At 37.0% G+C, this 20,609-nt stretch overlaps 1 protein-coding gene across 6 annotated transcripts in view; it reads left to right on the top strand.

Moving 5' to 3' along the window:
- MYO3B (myosin IIIB) overlaps positions 1–20,609 on the top strand; it is a 207,787-nt gene that overhangs the window by 23,924 nt on the left and 163,254 nt on the right. For all 6 annotated transcript variants that reach the window (XR_011151957.1, XM_069020693.1, XM_069020690.1 and 3 more), the window contains 5 exons: positions 3,487–3,670; positions 5,109–5,243; positions 8,699–8,803; positions 9,067–9,166; positions 13,149–13,225. Coding sequence is in view for 5 of the 6 variants with exons in the window: in XM_069020693.1 (XP_068876794.1) it covers positions 3,487–3,670; positions 5,109–5,243; positions 8,699–8,803; positions 9,067–9,166; positions 13,149–13,225 (601 nt within the window). In the remaining variant the exon portion in view is untranslated. The remainder of the gene's footprint in view (positions 1–3,486; positions 3,671–5,108; positions 5,244–8,698; positions 8,804–9,066; positions 9,167–13,148; positions 13,226–20,609) is intronic.

Genomic DNA, 20,609 nt, shown 5'->3' with positions numbered 1-20,609 from the left:
AAAGGTAGAAGAACGTTGCATGCACATTTGTCTGACTGCCATTTAAGTTAGTCTGTCATGCCTGGTCTGATTCAATTTGTTCTGATGGTACAGGTTTACAAAATAGAAGAAGTCAGGTGCTGTGAGAGAATCATGAAATTTACTTTGATGGGGAATATCTCTTTTCATGAATAAAAGAAAGAAACAGTGTCAGTGTCTGAAGCCTGTTAATAAATATGTGTCTTATCTTATTGTTTGTCTTGGTTGGTCAGCTTTTTCAAGATTTATTTTAAGTTACTATCTCTGCTTAAAAGAAAAAAATCATGGTATTTGTCCCTATTCAAGCCTCAGAGCAGCTTGAGTAGACTCCATCAGGTTGTCCTTATTTGTACTTTCATTCTGTCTTTTCCCAAGTATGCAAAACAGGTTAGAGTGCTAGGGGCTTGTTGATGCCATGTAGTCATGCCTCAAATTGCGTAAACATGTGCAGTCCCAAATAGCTTTGTGTAATATGTTCCCTATCCAGTAGAGTTAATTGCCAAAGTGTAATTTTTCAACATCTGGTGTGGGCTATTTTGCTTGCCTTCAAGGAACAAATTTAACCACTGAGAAGTTTTCTCCAACTGATGGCAGAAATACTGTTAATTGGTAAGTCCCTAGTATGTTGAGGCTTCCTCTGGGGAGAGTGTTGCTAAGTTTTTTACAGCTAGAAGCCGCTCTTGGTACATCATTTCAAAACCCAGAGATGTGTGAGGCCTGATGTGAGGGGAGTAAAAGGAGAAATTTCTTCCTAAATAAATTTCAGCTGCAGTATTTTAGTGTTAAGATCTTCTGAATGTGTGGTTGTTGCAGAAGTGGTTGTATTCATACACAACTTTTCACTGTATAAAAAAAAGTGAATGGAAGCCTTTGTTAAAAGAAGGATGTTTTATTTTCTGAAGCTCAGCAAATCAGGAAATAGAAAAAGAAAAGCACAAACTTACTTTACAACTTCAGCTTTTCCCCATAACATTTACATTTTGTGGTGGTTTCAGGTTTTTAAATCCAGATTTTACATTATTGAAGATCATAGCAGATACTGTTTCTTTTGCTTTTTTGTACTGTAAAACACTGACTTCTGTTGTAGGAATGCAATAATGTCATAGAGGCAAAAGGTGCTTTCACTGATGACAGGTGTAGAACCTTACTTAGACAGGTATTGCTTTAGTTCAAGAAGAGACTGTTTTGGTTTAAACAGAAGAGATTTGTGGTACATATTTCACATCTCTGATTCCGTGTAATGCATATGCTATCTGTAAGTGCTGTTGTGTTATCACAATGCATAAGAATGCTCACTAAAATTTTTCTTTGGACCTCCATCATGACTCCATCTGTAAAAATTGTGCATTAGACTTTATTTTGCCAACACTGTCTTCTGGTATAAAGAAATGTTAATGTGTTTTGAAAATTTGGATATACCATTTTAAGGGTTATGTTATTCAGGACAAGAGCAGGAAATGACATTTGATATTTTTTTTTGAAGGAAAAAACTTATTTATCCACAACAGCTGCTTGGAGGGACACATCATAATATGATGTTGCTACGAAGAGTGCCATGCCTCATCTTCTGGAAAATCTGTGTGATAGGGTACTTGTTTTAGTGACAGAGAACTAAATATTAGTCTGTCTCTGTTTACCTTGTAAGGTTGTATCAAAGCTATTCCAGTCTATTCTCCTCTGTTTCTTTGCACATGAATGTCAGAAGCATTTCACCTAAAGCATTAAAACCATGTGTTCAATACGTTGTTGTGTTGGGGTTTTTTTGTGAGGTGCAACTGTTCCCATGTTTGTATTTTCCCCCACCCTGCAAGCAAATCTTGCTTGGTTTATCAGGAGCTCCATATCTGTGGCTGCTGTTTCAGTGTGTGTAGTACTACAGTCTGTTCACTGATTTCAGAGAAGTCTTTCACCTGACCTGCTTCTCTGATGACGTACTAAGTATGTGTGTTCAGAATGCTGTGCTTTATTTGCAGCGTATTGGATCAAATATTGAGAAGCTGTCCTAATAACTTACATTATTATAACAGATAAATGATATTGATTCTAGTTTGGTTTTTTTTTTAACTCACTCCCCTTTTTTTTTCCTTCTTTTTTTTTTTTGGCCTTCTTTTGGTGAAGAGACCAAAGCAATTTAATACATTATTTGGCATCAGCTTTGGTGCAAATACAGTTTTACCAAGGAGGGAAATAGAGGTTTTCTCTATTCAGTTGTCACTGATGCTAGAAATGGTGAAGAGGTAAGACAGCAAGTTTTAAAAATTATTTCAGGCAGATTTGCAGGTATCAGGTATGCTTAGAAAGAAGTGGCTCAAACCTTAAAGTTTTAAGTGTATGTTTGAGGTGCTTGTTGATCCCTCTCCAAAAATTTTGGATGTTGCCTTCAATTCCTTTTGTCACAATCACACTCTTATGATTGGATACTCATGGACTTTACATCTCCTGGTTAAGCATACACATAGCTAATATACCTACTGACAGCCACCAAATGGGTAAACAATTTTCTTTCTTAGAGAAACCATCAACCAGTGAGCTTCCCTAATGGTGATTAATATAGGAAGGTTAAGTTAATCCCATCTTAAACTTCATCTTTCCTTTCTATAATTCCGGTTCAGGGACAAGACGTATCTTCTCAATACTTTAAATGAAATCCTAAAATGGTATTGTCATTTTCCTAATCATCAGAACTTACCACGTATGTAATCCCAGGGTGGGAAGGAGCCCTTTGCATAGGCTGCAGTGATCCATTTGCAGTAGGATACACTCAAGAGTGTTTGGGGAAACAAGTCCTCTGACCTGGAGATCTTCTGGAGGTGTTCAGCCAGTGTAACAGACCATAACACACTCTGACTGGCACACAGAGAGACAAGTGCAATTGTTGAGAAACATCTCAACAGTGATGGATCACCCCAGTGATGTACCTGTTGCCTATTTTCAAGTTGACTTGTATTTTATGATACCAGCCAGTCCAGTCTTAACTTTTGTTAGTTATATGTAGCCCTGTTGTGTATATGTCAAATATAATGAGGCTATACCTACTGAATGCCTGTCTGCCAATCTTCAGGGAGAATTACACAAATTTATGTAAAAACCCTGACATGGCTCTTTAAAGCATCAGAAATAGGGCCTCATTTCATGAGCTGTGTTAATTCAGTTGAGTAAAATGTCGAATAGAAGAGTGTGCAGTAGAGGGAGGAGTAGATTTTGTCAGAACTTGTTAAAATGTGCTTAGAATGGTGGTGCATATGGGCAAATAATACACTAAAGTAAGGAAAGAGAAGTGGTCTCCAGAGTTTTCTTTCCATTCTTTTCATTGAGTGATCTTACTTTGTTTTGTTTTGTTTTCATTTGTGATTCTATCTATATTTCTTCTTAAATTAGGACAATATTTGATTTCTTTATCATAAGATGCCTTCTCTAGAAGAGTTACTTAGGGCTTCCCACTGTATGTATGTCTGCTTTATTTTCCAGGAAGCCATTGTATGGATTGTTTCAATATAATTCCAGTATGATTGGACTAGAATCATTAGCCGATCCCTCAGATACCTGGGAAATTATAGAGACTATTGGGAAAGGCACTTATGGTAAAGTCTATAAGGTTGCTAATAAGAAAGATGGAAGCTTGGCAGCAGTAAAGATTCTGGATCCAGTCAGTGTAAGTAAAAAATATTAAATTGTAACTTCAATGTTAATTTAAAAGAATTCTCAGAGTTGAAATGTAAATCAAATGTGTAAGATATTGAGGAAATCCAGAAGGGAACAGTTTTACAGAATGCATTAACAGAAGGAGTTTAGTACCAGCAACTGAACGACACAACTTAAAATTTCATCATCTTATTTGAGGACAGCATTTGCCTTGTTTCTATTTTAGATCTGTTTAACTCTTCTGCTACAAATTTAGTTATCTTTGCTTGGAGCATGCAAATTATGAGAAGGCACAGAGGCATTCCTTATAGGGCCTACTGTAGCAGGGAAAATACAAGATGCTGTTAACCATAATGTTCTTGTTCTATCTGTGTATTCCCTAAAAGAATTACTTTTCCCATCATAGAAACACTGTGAACTTTATGATATTTTAGAGTTACTTTTTATAAGCAGATAATAGTATGAAGCAGTAGTTGAGATAGAAAGAGAAGAGCACATCCCAGATCCTCAGAGGTAGTTCTGTGCCAGCTCTGGTTTTAGTGGGTATTAAATGCCTAGCTTCCCATGAGAACCAAGGCCTTAGTTTTCAATAGAAGATTTAACTGGCAGCTGTTCAGGTTGGATCAAGCTGGAGTATGATCATGACAGCTGGGCTAAAATATTTACTAAAAAATGTTATGTTTCTGTCATCAACCACTACTGAAATTCATGGTGGTTTTCTCTTGTATAAATCTGAGGAAGGCCCAAGCTTAAATTTTCTAATAGTCAAGTCTGTGCAGAAATAAGGAAAGTTTCAGTGCTTAAGCACTGTTCTGAGTTGTGGCCTGTGTGCTGGTATGAACAGTATTTTGTAATTGTCACAGAATTCTTCCATTAATAAATACCTACTAACCTTTTCTTATTTCATGGGTCGTTGTTTTGTCTCTCTTTCATTATTTCTGGTGTATGTCTTTCATCAGAAGAATGTATTTGGTTTTATTGATGGCCTGTTTGAGGTTTTGTGAAATTGTTCTCTGTTTAGTCCTATCTGATGGCCATAGACAAAAGAATAAATCAAAGGTTCATGTATTTACCTTTAGCTCACACGTTAAAAACATGCTTGATTTAAAACACATTAAAAGTCATACATGTGTAAATTTCTTAGACAACTGAGCAGAGTTAAGTATAATTTTTAATTTACTTGTTGAGTATATTATGCACTGAAAGAATTCTTGAAGAACAACTGTTTGATTTACAGCCTTAACTTTTTTGTATGTAAGAAAAGCACAAGTGGTGCAATTCTGTGTGCATTAAATGTTCCGTATAGTGTACTTTAAGCTGCATTAAAGTAAAACTATTTAAAAGTACAAACTAATTAAAAATAGTTCTTTTTATCCATGAGAGTTTGTTCTTGCTTTATTGGGAGTCACTGTCTTTATATCTTCTGTATGTTTGTGTTTTTTATTTAGGATGTAGATGAAGAAATTGAAGCTGAATATAATATTTTGCAGTTTCTTCCCAATCATCCTAATGTTGTTAGATTTTATGGGATGTTTTACAAAGCAGATCAATATGTGGGAGGACAGCTCTGGCTAGTACTTGAGGTAAAAACGTTTTGACAATATTACGTCTTACCTTTGCAAATGTGGTTGGGTTTTTGTTTGTTATTGCTAAAGGAGTCACAGTCTTTCATGATTTTCTGATAGATAATGTGTGGTAGCCTACTGTTGAAAATTACATCCAAACTTAAAATTTTGTTTACTAGGGAATGGTCTTGCATTTAATTTCTGTTTGAATTGCTACATTCTGCCTCTAAAATAAGCAGATCCTTTTGTTTTTTTCTTGTTAGAGGAAACATTAGATAAGACCTTTATCTAAACTTTTGGGGAAGTTGGGCATTTGAGGGGAATGCAAACAATGATGAAATAGTGGCATGGAGGGTCATTAACAAATAAGTTGCCTACTGCAAAAGTGAGCAGAGAAAGAGTAATGGGAAAGTGTTTTATGGTAATTTTAAACTAGGAGCTAGTTGTTGTTGGAAATCTAGCAACAGAAATGCCTTCTATTAACTCTTTGTGTTCAGTGGCAATCAGTTTTCTTACAATGTCAAATGTATTTTGGTGGTCTTGTTTCCAGTTAAGTGACTGCCAAAGGTGGTTGTGAAATGAGGATTTCATTCTATGCTTAATTGATGCAGACCTCTGCACAGGCAGTTACTGCTTTGATGAGCAGTAACAAACCATTCCAAACTTTCTTTCTTTCACAACTAGACTGGTAGAAGCTAGGATTCACTTTTTAATTATTGTTCTAGAAATTCCACTCCCTGTCCTTGAATGATGACTAGAATCAGAATAGGGAATCTTTATTTCCACTACAAGTTGTGGAATCCCAACAAACCATCTAACTTTTATCTACTGGAGCAGTATGTAGCTTGAATGAAAACTTTTGAATGTGTTTTCCTCTTAAATTTCAGTAACGATTAAAAAGAGACCTTAGTATTTTTGATTTGGCGTTGGGTTTTTTGTATGCATGCTGGCTTTGTGTTGAGTATGGGCTTGGTTTCCTATGTGTTTTCTTTTTTAATAAAAGAGTCTTGTCTCTAAAGATCCACCAAGTGCCAAATGACAAAATTTTATAGAGTAAAATATTTAATAAAATTGAATGTAGAATTTGAGCAAGTTGTATGTGTGCATAAACTGTATAAATTAAGTATGTGCATTTCAATTTGTTTTTGGTGCACATAATCCAAAGTTTGGAGGAAATTTGACGTTATTAGAAAAGGTATTTTCCTTACATGGAAAAATTTACCAGACAAGCTGTTGCAGTGGGGATACTGCAACACGCCTATATCAAACCAGGAGTCCCGTGGAAAAGAAACATATACGGACGGATTCTTGCTAGATGTTTCAGAGATGTTTATTTCCCCAGCCGCATGGCCGGGCTCTGCCGAGAGACTCTGCTACAGTCACAGGACCCGAGGGTCCTTTGCCCGCGCAGGGGAACACAAACCAACCAATGGGGAACGAGGCTGAGCAGGGGCAGGGAAACCCCGTGCCTCCCTCAGGGCTACATGGCGCGGGGGAGGGACCCCAACAACAAGCCAAACTATTCCCTGCCTTGGAATTTACAGCAGATTTATGTATGCATAGCAGTGACTCATGTTGTTATAAATTAATGACACATTTTCAGTAAAAGGGAATATACAAAGTATTGAGACTTTGATCCCTGAGTCTTTGATGAAATACATTCATTTGATGTGTGACTTCCAAAATTTGTAATAAAAAGGTGGATTTTTTTTTCCTTTAGGCACAATTTTGCCTTGTTTACTCACAAGCAGGACCTTACTTTGATAAATGCTTGTGATGAGGAAGGTGGCAAAAGTGGACACCTTAAGTGTTTTTATGATGATGGCAGTCTTGGACAACTGTAAAGCAAACTTCTCTACTTTTCCATTCAAATGTGCATCTCTCCACCTTTTAAAGTATTAGGTATAAAGTGGTAATGAAGTTTTCAAATTCATTTTGTTCTAGCTCTTTGCTGGAATGTCAAGGATAGTGTCACAGACAGCTGCAGTAGTGTTTGTGGGATTTATTTTTGAGTCAGTCATTCGTTTAACATATCCTACCAGCCAGCTGTCAGTCTGTGTTATTTTTCAGTTGCAACCAGCTTGGGGTTTTCTTGAAGTTAGGGCATACTTTTATATATTTTATTTGCAGGCTAGAGATAAGTTTAATATAGCCTGTCTAAACAGAACATTTAACGCAATGAAAGCAATAAAAAGAAAACTTTGACTTAATGACTTGTCAGCAAATGGTTAACCATGGGAAAAAAAACATGCACTTTCATGTAAATACATACAAGGGTTGATATTGACCTGAATGCTTCTACAAATTTATTAAAGATAAGAAAAAAATTCCCTACTAATGAACTAAAAAATAAAGTCAAATTCCTACAGAGCTAATCAATGTTTTAAGTGATGAAATTTTGCTTCAAGTTTTAGTCTAGTCTAGTGAAATTTTTTTGATGCAAGGGGAATTAGTAGCAAGTTAAGGAAAGTTTTCACATATAACAGAAATTAGTGGTTGAACTGATGCACAGTTCATAAAAGCTGTTTGATAGATGCAGATCTTGAGAGTTTGTATAACTTTGTACTGTTCTCTTGATTTATGCTGCAGTTTTTAAAACTGATAATGTAAATGAACTTGTGTTGAAATGCATGTGATTCTCTGGCAGAAACGTTGGTAAGAGTGCTGGCCACAAAAACAGGCATAGAGGAGAAAATTCAGTGAAAGAAAAGCAGTCAGTTCTCCCATCTTTTTTTTTGGTCAAACAATTATGAATATCAAGATAATAAAAGGAAAGAGAGAGGAGAAAGGATAGATAACAGTACCTGCTGAGAATGGCATGGACAGTAAACTAAAGGTGTGGATGAGAACATATTTACTAAGATTCTAATTTTACTTTTTCTCCTTCTCTTTTGATATTTGGCAGCCCATTAGTAGAAAATGCTCGGAAGAAGGTTCTTTTCTGGATTAGAATGTTTCTCTGTTGTTGACAGCACATGGCATCAAATCTTAGTATAAAATATGGCTTCTGTCTATTTTATATTGCCTGCCATCAGGAGCACTGATGGAGTGAAAGTTTAAAATGACTAATTTGTTGCTTCCCAGTTATCAAGAGCATCAATCTTTGCTGTCTAGCCTTTGCACAAAAGGATTTTTTCAAAAAGACAATGCGTGTGCTGTTGTGAAAATACTCAAATAATGTAAATTTGATTTATAAATCCTCTTTTAACACTGAAATACAGTCCTGTTCCTGATATTTTTTTTAGTTGCATTTTATAAATTACACTTTATAATTTTCAGTTTTCGCTTACCTCCCCACACTCAGGCTGCTGTGATTTATTATTAACATCACTAATAAAAGGAGTTCTTTTTTTCCCAGACTTGTGTTGTAGCACAGTTTTTCATGGTAGGTGTTTATAGCCTAAACAAGTATAGTGAGTAACTGAGGACTTGTCTTGCTTTTTTTTCCCTCCTCACAATTCCCCCCTTTCCAGCTGTGCAATGGAGGTTCTGTCACAGAGCTTGTCAAAGGCCTGCTGAAGTGTGGCCAAAGGTTGGATGAAGCTATAATCTCATACATCTTATATGGTGCTCTCTTGGTAAGGATGTTCATTGGGCTTGTAATGACAGCAGAGGGTGCAATTTACTTATCACATACATGCATTTTCCATTTATAAAGTATGGTAATTTTAACAATATTACATGGGCTATTACAGCAGCAGGGGTTGTATAAAGGCATGTAATGAGGTGGACAGGTGTTTCTGTAGAATATGTACAGATTTTCTTCATTACATTCCCTAATAGTAGGGTAATTGTTTTTAAATAAGGGAGTAAACTTATTTTTTTTACTGCTGGTATATAGGGCCTTCAGCATTTACACAATAACCGGATCATTCATCGTGATGTGAAAGGCAACAACATTCTCCTGACAACAGAAGGTGGAGTCAAGCTCGTTGACTTTGGTAATGACCACTTCCCCTTTGTTTTCTTGATACATGCAGTTTAGCCAAAGGCGTCTGTTTACTTCCCCCTGGGAAGACAGAATGTCACAGCGAGAGACGTTTTCAGAAGCATAGTCAGAACTATTTTAAGAAGGAAAAATGCAAAAGGAAACCGATTACAGCAGGAATAAAAAATCTGGCTAAAAATCAGTAATAGAGTTTTAACTTTCAAAAGCTTAAACATAATTTAATAATTTTTAAAAGTTCTGAAGGTAACGTTTTATTTACAAAGCTCTTTTGCATTTCAGAAGAAATGTCAGTTTCAGGAGTTGTCCTCCTAATTTAAATTTAGATATTCTATCTTTTGCATATGAAAAGGAAACATTGTTTCTGTAATGGCTTTTGATAGCCTTAAGCATGTTTTTTCCCCTCTGAGCAGAAGGTAAAATAGTCCCTTGGGTCCAAAACCAACATCCATTTAATTTGTGATTATTGCTTTTAGATTTGAGCATTGCCAGTCTGGGAGCATCATAAGAAACAAGAAGGAGAAAGGGAGGGAGGGTGATAGAAAGGGACTTGGTGATAGATTTAAAGTCAGTTCAATTTTTTTCCCTTTGAGCACGCACACAGAAAAATAAATAAATGCTTTAGTCCCTCAGATATGTATGCAAGGGAGTGGACAATTTTATTAAAGGTAACAGAAGCAGATTATTAGTAATATGATTTATTAATGAAACCATATAATGCATAAGGTAATCGCCATTGAAAATAGTGTTGTGTGAATAATATGTTTGTTTAGCAGTGCATGAAGGTAAAGAAAAATGTTCACAAAATGAGAGTAGAGTAAAATGGTATGTAAAAAAATTCTGCAAATAATAATATTCTTTAAAAATCCTAAAATATTAAATTTATGCAGTGAAAAGAAAATTGTCTCCTGATGATGGCATGGTATTATAAATTTAACGCACATATAGAGTGGAGATGCTAAAGTAAGCTGGCACACCGGAGATGCCTTAGTATCTTCTAGGGACAGAAATTCATTGTTTTGAATTGTAAAGGCAGCAATTAAAATAGTGCTAGGAGAAACATATTACCCGAAGCAAAATTTGGAGTGAGTCCCTGACCTAGTACAAGAGAGGAAGATCCCTTCACATTTGGGGGGATTTTGGCAGTCTGATCTTTGTTTTTACTCCATTATGGGAAAAGTTCGTTCTTCTTGCCAAAGCAAAATGTTATTATCGGATGTTTTAAAGGCTTTAGAGACACATCAGTGTGCTGCAACCCCAAGTAGCACATTCAAGGAAACTGAGATTCCCAGTTTTTCTGGTGTTCCATGGGTCTCTCTGATTCCACATTTAGGTTTCAGGGGTTTTCTCCTACTTTTTAAGTTATGACAGTAGCACTAGAAAATCACAGCAAATATGACAGGTTGAGAAAAAAATGAGACTTAAATCTTGAGTGTTCCCTACTGCTTAACAGTTAGGAAATGCCAAGAAATGCCCACATATCTATGGGCTTTCTGACTAAAGAAGTATCAGGTGCCAAGCTTTTATTAAGTTACTACTGATGCCTGAAGAGGCTTCCTAGAAACAAAGACTAGACAGGAGTAAGGGAATAAAGGTAGGTATTTATTTGAAGGGCCTTCAAAGGTACCCCCTGGGGAGCCAGAGGCTACTGCCAAGATGGACCCCAAGATGGATGACAGGTCACGAGTTCTTCACTCTTTTATAGGTTTGGTTCATTTGCATATCAGGGTTAATTCTCCAATTAAATCCTCAGTTTTCCCCTCAGTTTACCCCCCCTTAGCAGCTCTTTGGTTTATACTTTTGGGCCTAAGTGTCCTTGAAGAGCAGACTCAGAGAGGCTTTGTTATGTCTACCTAGCAGGAGAGCAGAAATTAACAGGCTACAAGAAGCTTTCAGAGTTGCACACTAAGCAGTAGAGAATTTGAAAAATAAAAAAAGTTGAAACCTAAGGCATCCCTATTTTTCCTGTCTTGTCCACTGCTATAGCCACAGAAGGGTCTCTGGGAATGATTTAGGACTGAGTCACAGGTGATATTGTTTGTAGAACTGTTTTGTCTCATTTTTTTACAGAAAGTGGAAGAGAAATAGTGAAATTGCAAGGAGTTCAGGAAGAGCAGGGACTCACAGCTGAGACAGTTAATGGCATCAAATTGGAGATTATTCTTGCTTCTGTCAGTGTTTCTCTGTGATGCTGGAGGGTCACTTACATCAAGCTCTGTTTCTCATTTTCCCAATAGCCAGTTTGAAACATCTTGTCCTCCTTTGCAGAAGAACTGTGTGTTCTTGAACTGCAGCTGAGATCTATTATAGCTCTACTAGAGGCATGTGGAGTGCCTGAAAACTGAAAGATCTCAGATTAAGTACCCAAACACAGTGGATGCTTTGGATATTTTTAGGTTAATCCCTGGAACTAATAATCCTCTGCCATTTTGTGGGAATGTTAAGCAGATTTGTTGTTTGATGAGTGGGGAAGGAAATATGTCAAAAGTAAAAGAAAATAATAATTTTAAATTTAGTATGGGACTGGATATATTAAATAAGTAATGAGTATTCAAATCAGTGGGGTTAAAAAAATTAAATTATGGCTTATTCAGTGAATACTATCCATTCTCTCCAGAGAATAAGACAGAATCTCAATGAAAAAAAAGGTACTTCATATTCAAGGCTGTACATATGGATATTAGGTCACAGAGGGTTACACAGATATCTTTGGGGCTTTACTTTCCTTTACTGCATGACTTTACAGCTTGTTTTTTCAATGTAACACACGTTTCTTCCCTCAATTGCTGTCGACAGCATTATATATTTGAATAAATGATGGTCACAGTAAATTGACCCAAAATGTCTGCAACTTATCATTAATTTATGCTCCCGCTCTCCCTCTCTCAGTTCTTTGGTATTCTGCACTGTTTTGGAATATCCCTAGATAGCAGCTATGAATTAAGCTGGCTGAAGAGAGATCACAGTGAAATGGACAGAGGCTTGTTGTATGTCCTAGCCATTAACTGTTTCACAGCAGTATTTAGGAAATCACTGAAGACTTGTAATTACACTGAAAAATTAAAAACAAATATAGAATTTAATGTTGGAATCCGAAATCAAATAATTTAACTTACGAATCTAATTTTTTAAATTTATTGGCAGCAGTCAAGGTGTATTATGTGTTTCTGCTCATTTTTGTCTCTGGGTAATGACAAAAGAGCAAACCACTGTGGCTTTTGTTTTTAAAAAATGTTAAAGCAAAAGATATTTCTAAATCAGTATTGGCTTTGTGTCACCTCATTGGAATGCTACTGATCTGAACTCATTCAATTATATGTCGACCAGAGCAGAGAAGATTTGCTGTCAAAGTTCATTCTGATTTGTTAAATCAGAGTGTTTGATTGCACTCTAGTTCATTCTTTTGGTTTTTTTCAGTTATACTTCAGTAGTCCAGCCCCAGTCAGCAACGCTCTGAAGCTAATGTTTTGTTTTATGTGCTTAATTCCCTAAATACAAGCTGCAGTGTGAGCTTGAGCTTCTGAGCTTTCCTCATTAGGGAAAGATTTAAGCAAGTGCATAAGTGTTCTTGTTTTGTTGAACAGGAGCTTCTGCAAGTATGCTAGTGAACAAATCTCCAGCCAGTTTGGGCAGTAAATTTGTGAAACAGAAGTTTTAAAGGCAAGTTGTAATTTTAATAGTTACCATTTATACTTATGAAAATAGCAGAAAGAAACCTGGGATATTTGTGACAATGGAATTTTTGATTTTGAATGAAAGGGCTTCAAACTGAGAGTCATTCACAGAAAAAAATCTCTCAGAAAGTCTGAAGAAAACAACAAGCTGAAATTAATCAAACAAATAATTTGCACCTACTTTAGCCAGGCATTCTGCAGCTGTGCTCACACATTTGGGTTTTGTTTTCAAGATACTTGAAATAAACTTACCAAAATGACAATTAATTTGAAGCCAAGTTTCTTTGATCTGTTTTGTTGCAGGTGTTTCAGCCCAGCTCACCAGCACACGGCTGCGTAGAAACACCTCAGTGGGTACACCCTTTTGGATGGCACCTGAGGTAGGCAGATGTGCCTGTCTGGGTTGTCTCCATTCATTGCAATACACACTTGGTTGCCACTTCCCCATAGTAGGAGGGGGTCTTTTCTTCCCTCCCTTATGGCTGTCTTTCTGCTTTACATCTTGTCCTCTGTTCAGTAAAAATAATATACTATTAGAGTATATTATTTTGGATTTCTAATAATCGTTTTCTTCTCTGTAGTGTTTCCATAAAAGTACAGAAAATCTACAAGTAACTGAGGGTCCTGACAATGTTACAACTTTCCAGTCAAATATTGTTTGTTTTGGGATGCTCGTCCATTATATAAATAGAGACTGGGGGGAGAAGGAGGAATTCCTTCTTTCCAGTCTTGCTATAGTCTTGCACACTGCCCTGACTGACCTATGTGTTCTTTAACCTTAATTATTGACTGGGGACCTTTAAACTCAGACACATGGGCTAATGTAGATTAAAAAATGGAGAGAAATAATATACAGGTAGCTTAGCCCATATTCGAGTATCTTAGACCCTATTTTTGCATTCTGCTATGCAGATGTAACCCTTTGTCTTCTATTTCATGAAGCTCTAAAAAGTTTTAACACATTGTTGAACAGAAGTCCCATTTGTACTTTACCAAATTTGGGGGTGAAAGATATCGATCTTTTCCCTCACTGCTTTAAGGAACACAAAGTACTTCTGAAAGATACGGATTATGAAATTTAAAAACAAGTATTGAAACAGGAGTGGTCTGTTTATTTGTAAGTTGTTCAGCCTTTGTAATAGTACAAGCCTCTTTTCTGTTGAAGGCCATATGAAGTTTGGGGAATTTAGGATGGAATTTATATCCATTACAAATACACACAAGTCTATTTCTGTATGTCAGAGTTAAAAGTATTGTGCAAACATTTGTTTTAAAACATTTCATACATTTTATGGATTTGTTTTTATTGCTAAGGAAGGCTGATTATAGCTGAGTACAGAAAAGACGCTGCTGTAAAGGGTCTAAAATTGATCTTGCACAGTCTCACAAAGAATGGTTGATATTTCACCATCTCCATAACAACCAGTTTACGTCACAAAGGAGACACAAGATACCTTAGAAACCACTGTGCAAGCATTATTTATGGAATCACCTTGGTTGGAGACATTTCTAAAATGAGACCTCTATAAAACACTTCTCTAGATAATAATGGACATATTATGGAGGATTTTATTGAATGTGGGTTATTATAGGTTATTTTTATGGTACTGTTTTGCTTGAATAATTCCCATCAAGGGCAGTAATAACAGCAAATTTATTTTCCCTTCTGTGTTGAAAATACTTATTCTCATGGCAAAAAGCCAAAGAGATAGCAGATGTTATGATCTGAAAAATTTTGACCTAAAAATACAACACACATGTAACCAAGGTGTGTTACGTACATAGCACATCAAACAGGAACAGGAGTAGCTTTGAATACTTACTGTTTTGAAAATAATCTGTTGAAAGAACCAACCCAGTACCATATACATAGTAACCCATATCACATTTATATGCCTGTGTGAGATGTGCCAGGTTTCATAGGTGTGCCAATCTGCAAAACAGCTGTAAGGTGCTTAGATATCCATTATGCTGTTGTTGAAATGGCTTTTAAATAACAGGTTGCATACCATACTTGCTCAAGTCACTGCAGTTGCTCATATAAATGACAGGTTTCAAGTGATGTGCAAGATGCAATTTACTTTTATTTCTGGGGAGATCTTTCTGGTATTTTTAAAATATACATCCAAATTTTTATGTGAAAGATGGAATATTAGGACTGCAATAAGATGAAAAGGTGTGCATGGGTAACAGTTTATTAGGAAGAGTGTTCTAGATGAGATTCTGGTGAGATCAGTAAACACTAGAAAGACTTAACTCAGATTTTTGCACTCATTTGTGTAAAAACATCCTGCCTAAAGGTTTTTTGACCTTTAGGATAGAATAGAATTTATGTCAAACCCCAAAATATCATAAAATAACTGAACAGGAATGAAGTGACCTTTTTTTTTTTTTTTTAATTGGACTTTATCTACATGTGAAACACAGGTGCCTTGGTTAATGCAGGCAATCATAGGATCTCATCTGGCAGTGAGAAAGATGGATTTAATCTGAAGTGGGAGTGAAGAGGGGAGATGAAAAAGCTTGCCTTGGAGGAAGAGACTACAGTAGTGTTTCAGAGTAGAATAAAGCTGACAGGAAATATTTTCCAATGTAAACCCCAGGAAAATAAAATCTGGAGAAGAATGATGGAGAATGTTTTAAGATGACAGGAATAATTAGATATAAGCAGGAGACAAACACACTGGAAACTGGAATCACTAGATCAGCCCGGGTCACGAACAGTCTGTAAAATGAAGCAAACTGTATTTTAAGTTTGCAAAACATATCAAAGGCATCGTACTTGAAATAGCAAAAGTTCATAGGAAAATAGCAGTGATTGAGGGTGGCATAAGGAAGGTTCAGTGTTCTTACTGGCAGTACTCAAAGCAGCAGCTGAACATTTTTGAGTGACTCAAGCACCTTGGCTCCTTTTTTTCTGATGACTCTGAGGCTTGTGTAGCAGTGTCAGGACAAAAAAGATCTGTCTGAGCATTTGTTTTGAGCAGAGCTTGTGATTAACAAAAATTTTGCTGAAAAATGAAAATACAGGTAAAAATTAGGCTTTGAGGAAGCAACAGAGGAACATGACAAGGATAAGTCAGTTTGAGAGCAGCTTTAAAGTAGACTCACTGAAAATTAATAATAGTTGTTTAACCTAATTAATATTGTTTTATGGTTACAAACATAGACTTTCAGAAACTGAAACACTGAATAGAAGCATACCAATAAAAGATAAGTCAGGATAGTGTTAGTATGTTTAAAGCTGCCTGTTAGCAAACAAGTTACCTAGAATCTGCTTCTGTTGTGCTGAAATAAATTGTGCTGTATGCTAGCAGGATAAATCAGATTTGAAGCTTTTGTACTGAACTGCCTTTACATCTGTGGTTCTAAGCAGTAACATTAGTCTTGTTTTTAACTTCCAGTGCATAACTGAACAAAATCTAATTTAAATAGAATTGCAGATTTTTTTCCACACATATGATTAGATTATCATGATCTAGCTGAAAACTTGACTCTTGGAACATGCTCAGTTAGAAGATCACAAAATAACAGAATCACAGAGTCAAGTAGGTGGAAAAGACCTCTGAAATCACTGAGTCCAACCTATGACCAGCCATCATGTCAACTAGACCATGGCACTGAGTGGCACATCCAGTCTTTCCTTAAGCACCTCTGGGGATTTTGACTACGTGATCTCCCTGGGCAGCCCATTCCAATGTTTAATCTTTCTGTGAAAAAATCCTTCTTAATGTCCAACCTAAACCTTCCCCGACACAGCTTTAAACTATGACCTCTTGTCCTGGCTCATGTTGTCTTTGAAAAGAGGCTGACCCCTGTGTGGCTACACCCTCCTTCCAGGGAGTTGTAGAGAGCAATAAGGTGCCCCCGAGCCTCCTCTTCTCCAGGCTAAACACCCCCAGCTCCATCAGCTGCTCCTCACAGGACTTGTGCTCCACACCCTTCACCAGCTTCCTTGCCCTTCTCTGGACACACTCCAGCACCTCAACGTCCTTCCTGAACTGAGGGGCCCAGAACTGGACACAGCACTCGAGGGGTGACCTCACCAGTGCTGAGTACAGGGGGACAGTCATTGTCCTGGCCCTGCTGGCCACACTATTCCTGATATAGACCAGGATGCCACTGGCCTTCTTGGCTATCTGGGCACACACTGGCTCGTGTTCAGCTGCTGTTGACCAGCACTGCCAGGTCCTTTCCCACTGAGTCACTGTCTAGCTGCTCTGCCCCCAGCCTGTAGTGCTGTATGCTTGATCTCCTCATCCAGATCATCAGTGAAGATATTAAACAGGACTAGGCCCAACACTGATCCCTGGGGGACACCACTGGTGACCAAACACCCACTGGATGCAGCACCATTCTCCACCACTCTCTGAGCCTGGCCATCCAGCCAGTTCTTAACTCAGTGAAGAGTGCTCCTGTCCAGGCCACGTGCTGCCAGCTTTTCCAGGAGTATGCTGTTGGAGATTGTGTCAAAGGACCATCACATCCAGATAAACAACATCCACAGCCTTTCCCTCATCTACTAGGCAGGTCACCTGGCCATAAAAGGAGGTCGAGTTTATTGGGCAGGACCTGCCCTTCCTGCTGGCTGGGTCTGAGCTCTTGGTTGTCCTATGAATGCCATGTGATCACACTTAAGATGATCTGCTCCATGTACAGATATATGTACATGTTTGGCCCAAATTTAGTTTTAAGAATGGAAATAGAAAAAGATACTTGAAGTCAGAAAGAACTGGAGAGATGCTGAAGATAATTTAAAACTGCAGGGAATATGCTGTTATATTTTACTGATAACTGCTAAAAAAATGTTACTGGTGACTGTATACTTACATTTTAAAAAGAACATAATTAAAACATAGTTGATCCTTTGAAGGATTAGGTGTTGAAATATGACATATGACACATGAGTAGGAAAGGATGTGACATTGTGGTAAAGGTATATGAATTCTGTAATAATTAGTTAACCAGAGGTAAAATCTTGGGTCTGTTTTCCTATTTGCAGAGATATTCAGATGTCACAGTATTATTTAAAGCTGTCTCAATTCTGTGTTTTGAATATTTGTTACAGTCCTGCCAGGAAGAAGTAATGATCAGTAAGAGTGGCCCAGACAGTTTTCCTTTGTCCTGCTGAATCAAGGCATTCTCCTAGGATAAAATTCAGTACATCTGAGGATCAGAATAAATTTCCAAAGTGTTAGAACAGTAGGTGACTAGCTTAAATTGTCTTTATTTTCCCAATGTTCCTTTGTGTTCTTTTTAACCTTTAAATCTGATCGTGTGTATGTGAAGTAAGTCTAATCCTGAAACAATGAATAATATTTGCATTGTTTCAGTATGAAGCTGTCTTTGCATAATCCAATGAAAAATTAACAAAACTAGGTGGTAAGAAGGCACCCCAACAAATAACTTGCATTAATATAGTTTAAAAATATACACAGAGAAAAATATAATTTTGCAAAAACTTCACAGCAACTTTTCTGCTGAAGTCAGTATTTATTATAGTAAGGGCTGTATTCAGGTCTTAGAATTTGGGAAAAAATTCATTTAATTGTAAATACATTTAATGTGTAGTTAAATACTGAATTGGGAAAACAGTATAGAAAAGATAAGCCCATCACTAACCTGGGCTTATTGAATCATAGAATCATAGATTTGGGTTCGAAGGGACCTTAAAGTTCATCTGTTTCCAGGTCCCCTGCCTGGGAAGGGACTCCTTCCACTTGACCAGGTTGCTCAGAGCCCCGTCCAACCTGACCTTAGACACTTCCAGGGATGGGGCATCCACAGCTTCTGTGGGCAACCTCTTCCAGTGCCTCACCATCCTCACAGTAAAGAATTTTTTCCTAATATCTCATCTAAACCTACTCTCTCAGTTTGAATCCACTCCCTCTTATTCTGTCACTACATGTTCTTGTAAAAAGTCCCTCTCCATCTTTCCTTTCATGTTTTTAATTAACTCTTAACAGGTACAGTGATACATTCCCATGAAACAATTTAGTATAGTCTCATCTTGTCATATTTCAACCTTTTCTATTTGCCAGCCCTTTGCTTACATCAAGAGATTCAAGGTCAATTTGCTAAAATTAGCTTTTCGCATATGCACGTTTTCACTATACTTTTAATTGCCAGCTAAGCAAGGAATTTTGTACATGCTGGTTTATAATGAACTGTAAGAATCTGCTAGTTAGTATAAATAGGGTATAGATTTAAAGAAAGTATACACACTTACTTTTCTGCCTGAAAGCCATTTGAAAACAGTTTTACAGTGGAAAAGTATGCTTATTTTGTGATAAATAATATTATACCTTCTCTATTAAGGAAAGTTTTGAAAATATTTTAGCATCTTCCGTGAAAGTATACTAACAATTCTCTTACAGCTAATGATAAGAGATAGGTTATTAAATTAGCTCTTATTTCAGTTTTTCAGTTTTGCGGTCTTTTTACCTTGTAAATTACAATAAATGAGAAAAGAGTGAAAGGATAATTTGCAAAAAAACCCAAAAACAAACACCCAAACAACTGTCCTTAGAAAAAACCTTTACAGATGGAAATAGACAAATCTGCTGCTGCTTTTATGGACCTTGTGATTATCTGGCATCTTGATTAATTAACAGTGAAATATTTGAAAATTCCATGCATTTAAGAGGTAAAAATAATAAATGCAATAGATAAATGTCAGAGATAAAGATAAGTAGCATTAAATAATTTGTCACATAGGTGATACTATATTAAGCCTAGGGTGAAAAGGAATTTCCCACTTGACATACATTATGAAATTACATCCTGTTTTTCAGGAGGTTAAGGTGCTGGGACACTGCAGTGTACTGGGAATTATTTTTAGGGAATATTAGCTGTCTTCTTGAAATGCAGCACTGGGTTTGAGTGCAGTGCTGTGGTTCATGTGGAACTAGGTATAGGCATGCCAGAGAGGAACTACTGAAGTGTAAGTGTGGGAAGGCATGGGGAGAAGAGTGGGAACAATTGCTCTAAATAGATAGGACAAGACTGCATGGAACGACTGAGGGACATAGAAGTGAAGTGATTTGCTTAAGAACTTACAGCAGATCAGTGGCAGAATGTGGGGTAGAATTAAGTCTCTAAATGGCTGCACATGACTGAAATGCCTGTGACTCTGAGATGCCACCTTCTGAGAGCTGACAGATGATTTTTAAAAGATTTTTTTTGTGAATACAGATTTTTTTTTCTTTAAAGAAATAAAGGAAATTGCTGTTTCTGTCCTGGCTTTTCCCCTAGTTTCTTCTTTTTCTGTGACTCTGTAACCAAAGCTTTAACAAACTGTTGTAGTTAGGAGTTACATTGAAGTTGAGTAAAGTCCAGAATGAAAGCAGTGGATGTAGAAAGCTGAATTGGAATACAGAGGTTTCTTTAAAGGACATTACGTACAAGAGAGGCAGAGAGCACAACGGGACAGCGCCAGCAAGCTCTCCTTCAAAAGTGATGTCTGGCAGAATACATCACCTCCTCCTTTGACCCCCGGAGAACTGATCTCCACCTGGGCTAGCATGGCAGGAAGGAGTTGAAAAGTACATGGCAGCTGGAGGAAATCTCAGGGAACATTGCCAGTAACGTTGATGACATAGCTGTAGTCTTGTGAAGGGATGCGGAGGAGTTGCTTCTGTTTTGTTTTAACAGCTATGGAGGGGTTGTAAAGCTTTCGTGTAGGGTGTTTAAAGATTTAAAAGACAAATCAAAACAACAAGCCCAAAACATCAGAGAAAATCAGTTCAATACCACGTGAGTCTG

The sequence above is a fragment of the Aphelocoma coerulescens genome, chromosome 7 (genome assembly GCF_041296385.1).
Source record: "Aphelocoma coerulescens isolate FSJ_1873_10779 chromosome 7, UR_Acoe_1.0, whole genome shotgun sequence".
NCBI lineage: Eukaryota > Metazoa > Chordata > Aves > Passeriformes > Corvidae > Aphelocoma > Aphelocoma coerulescens.
This window is presented reverse-complemented; position numbering and strand designations above follow the sequence as displayed.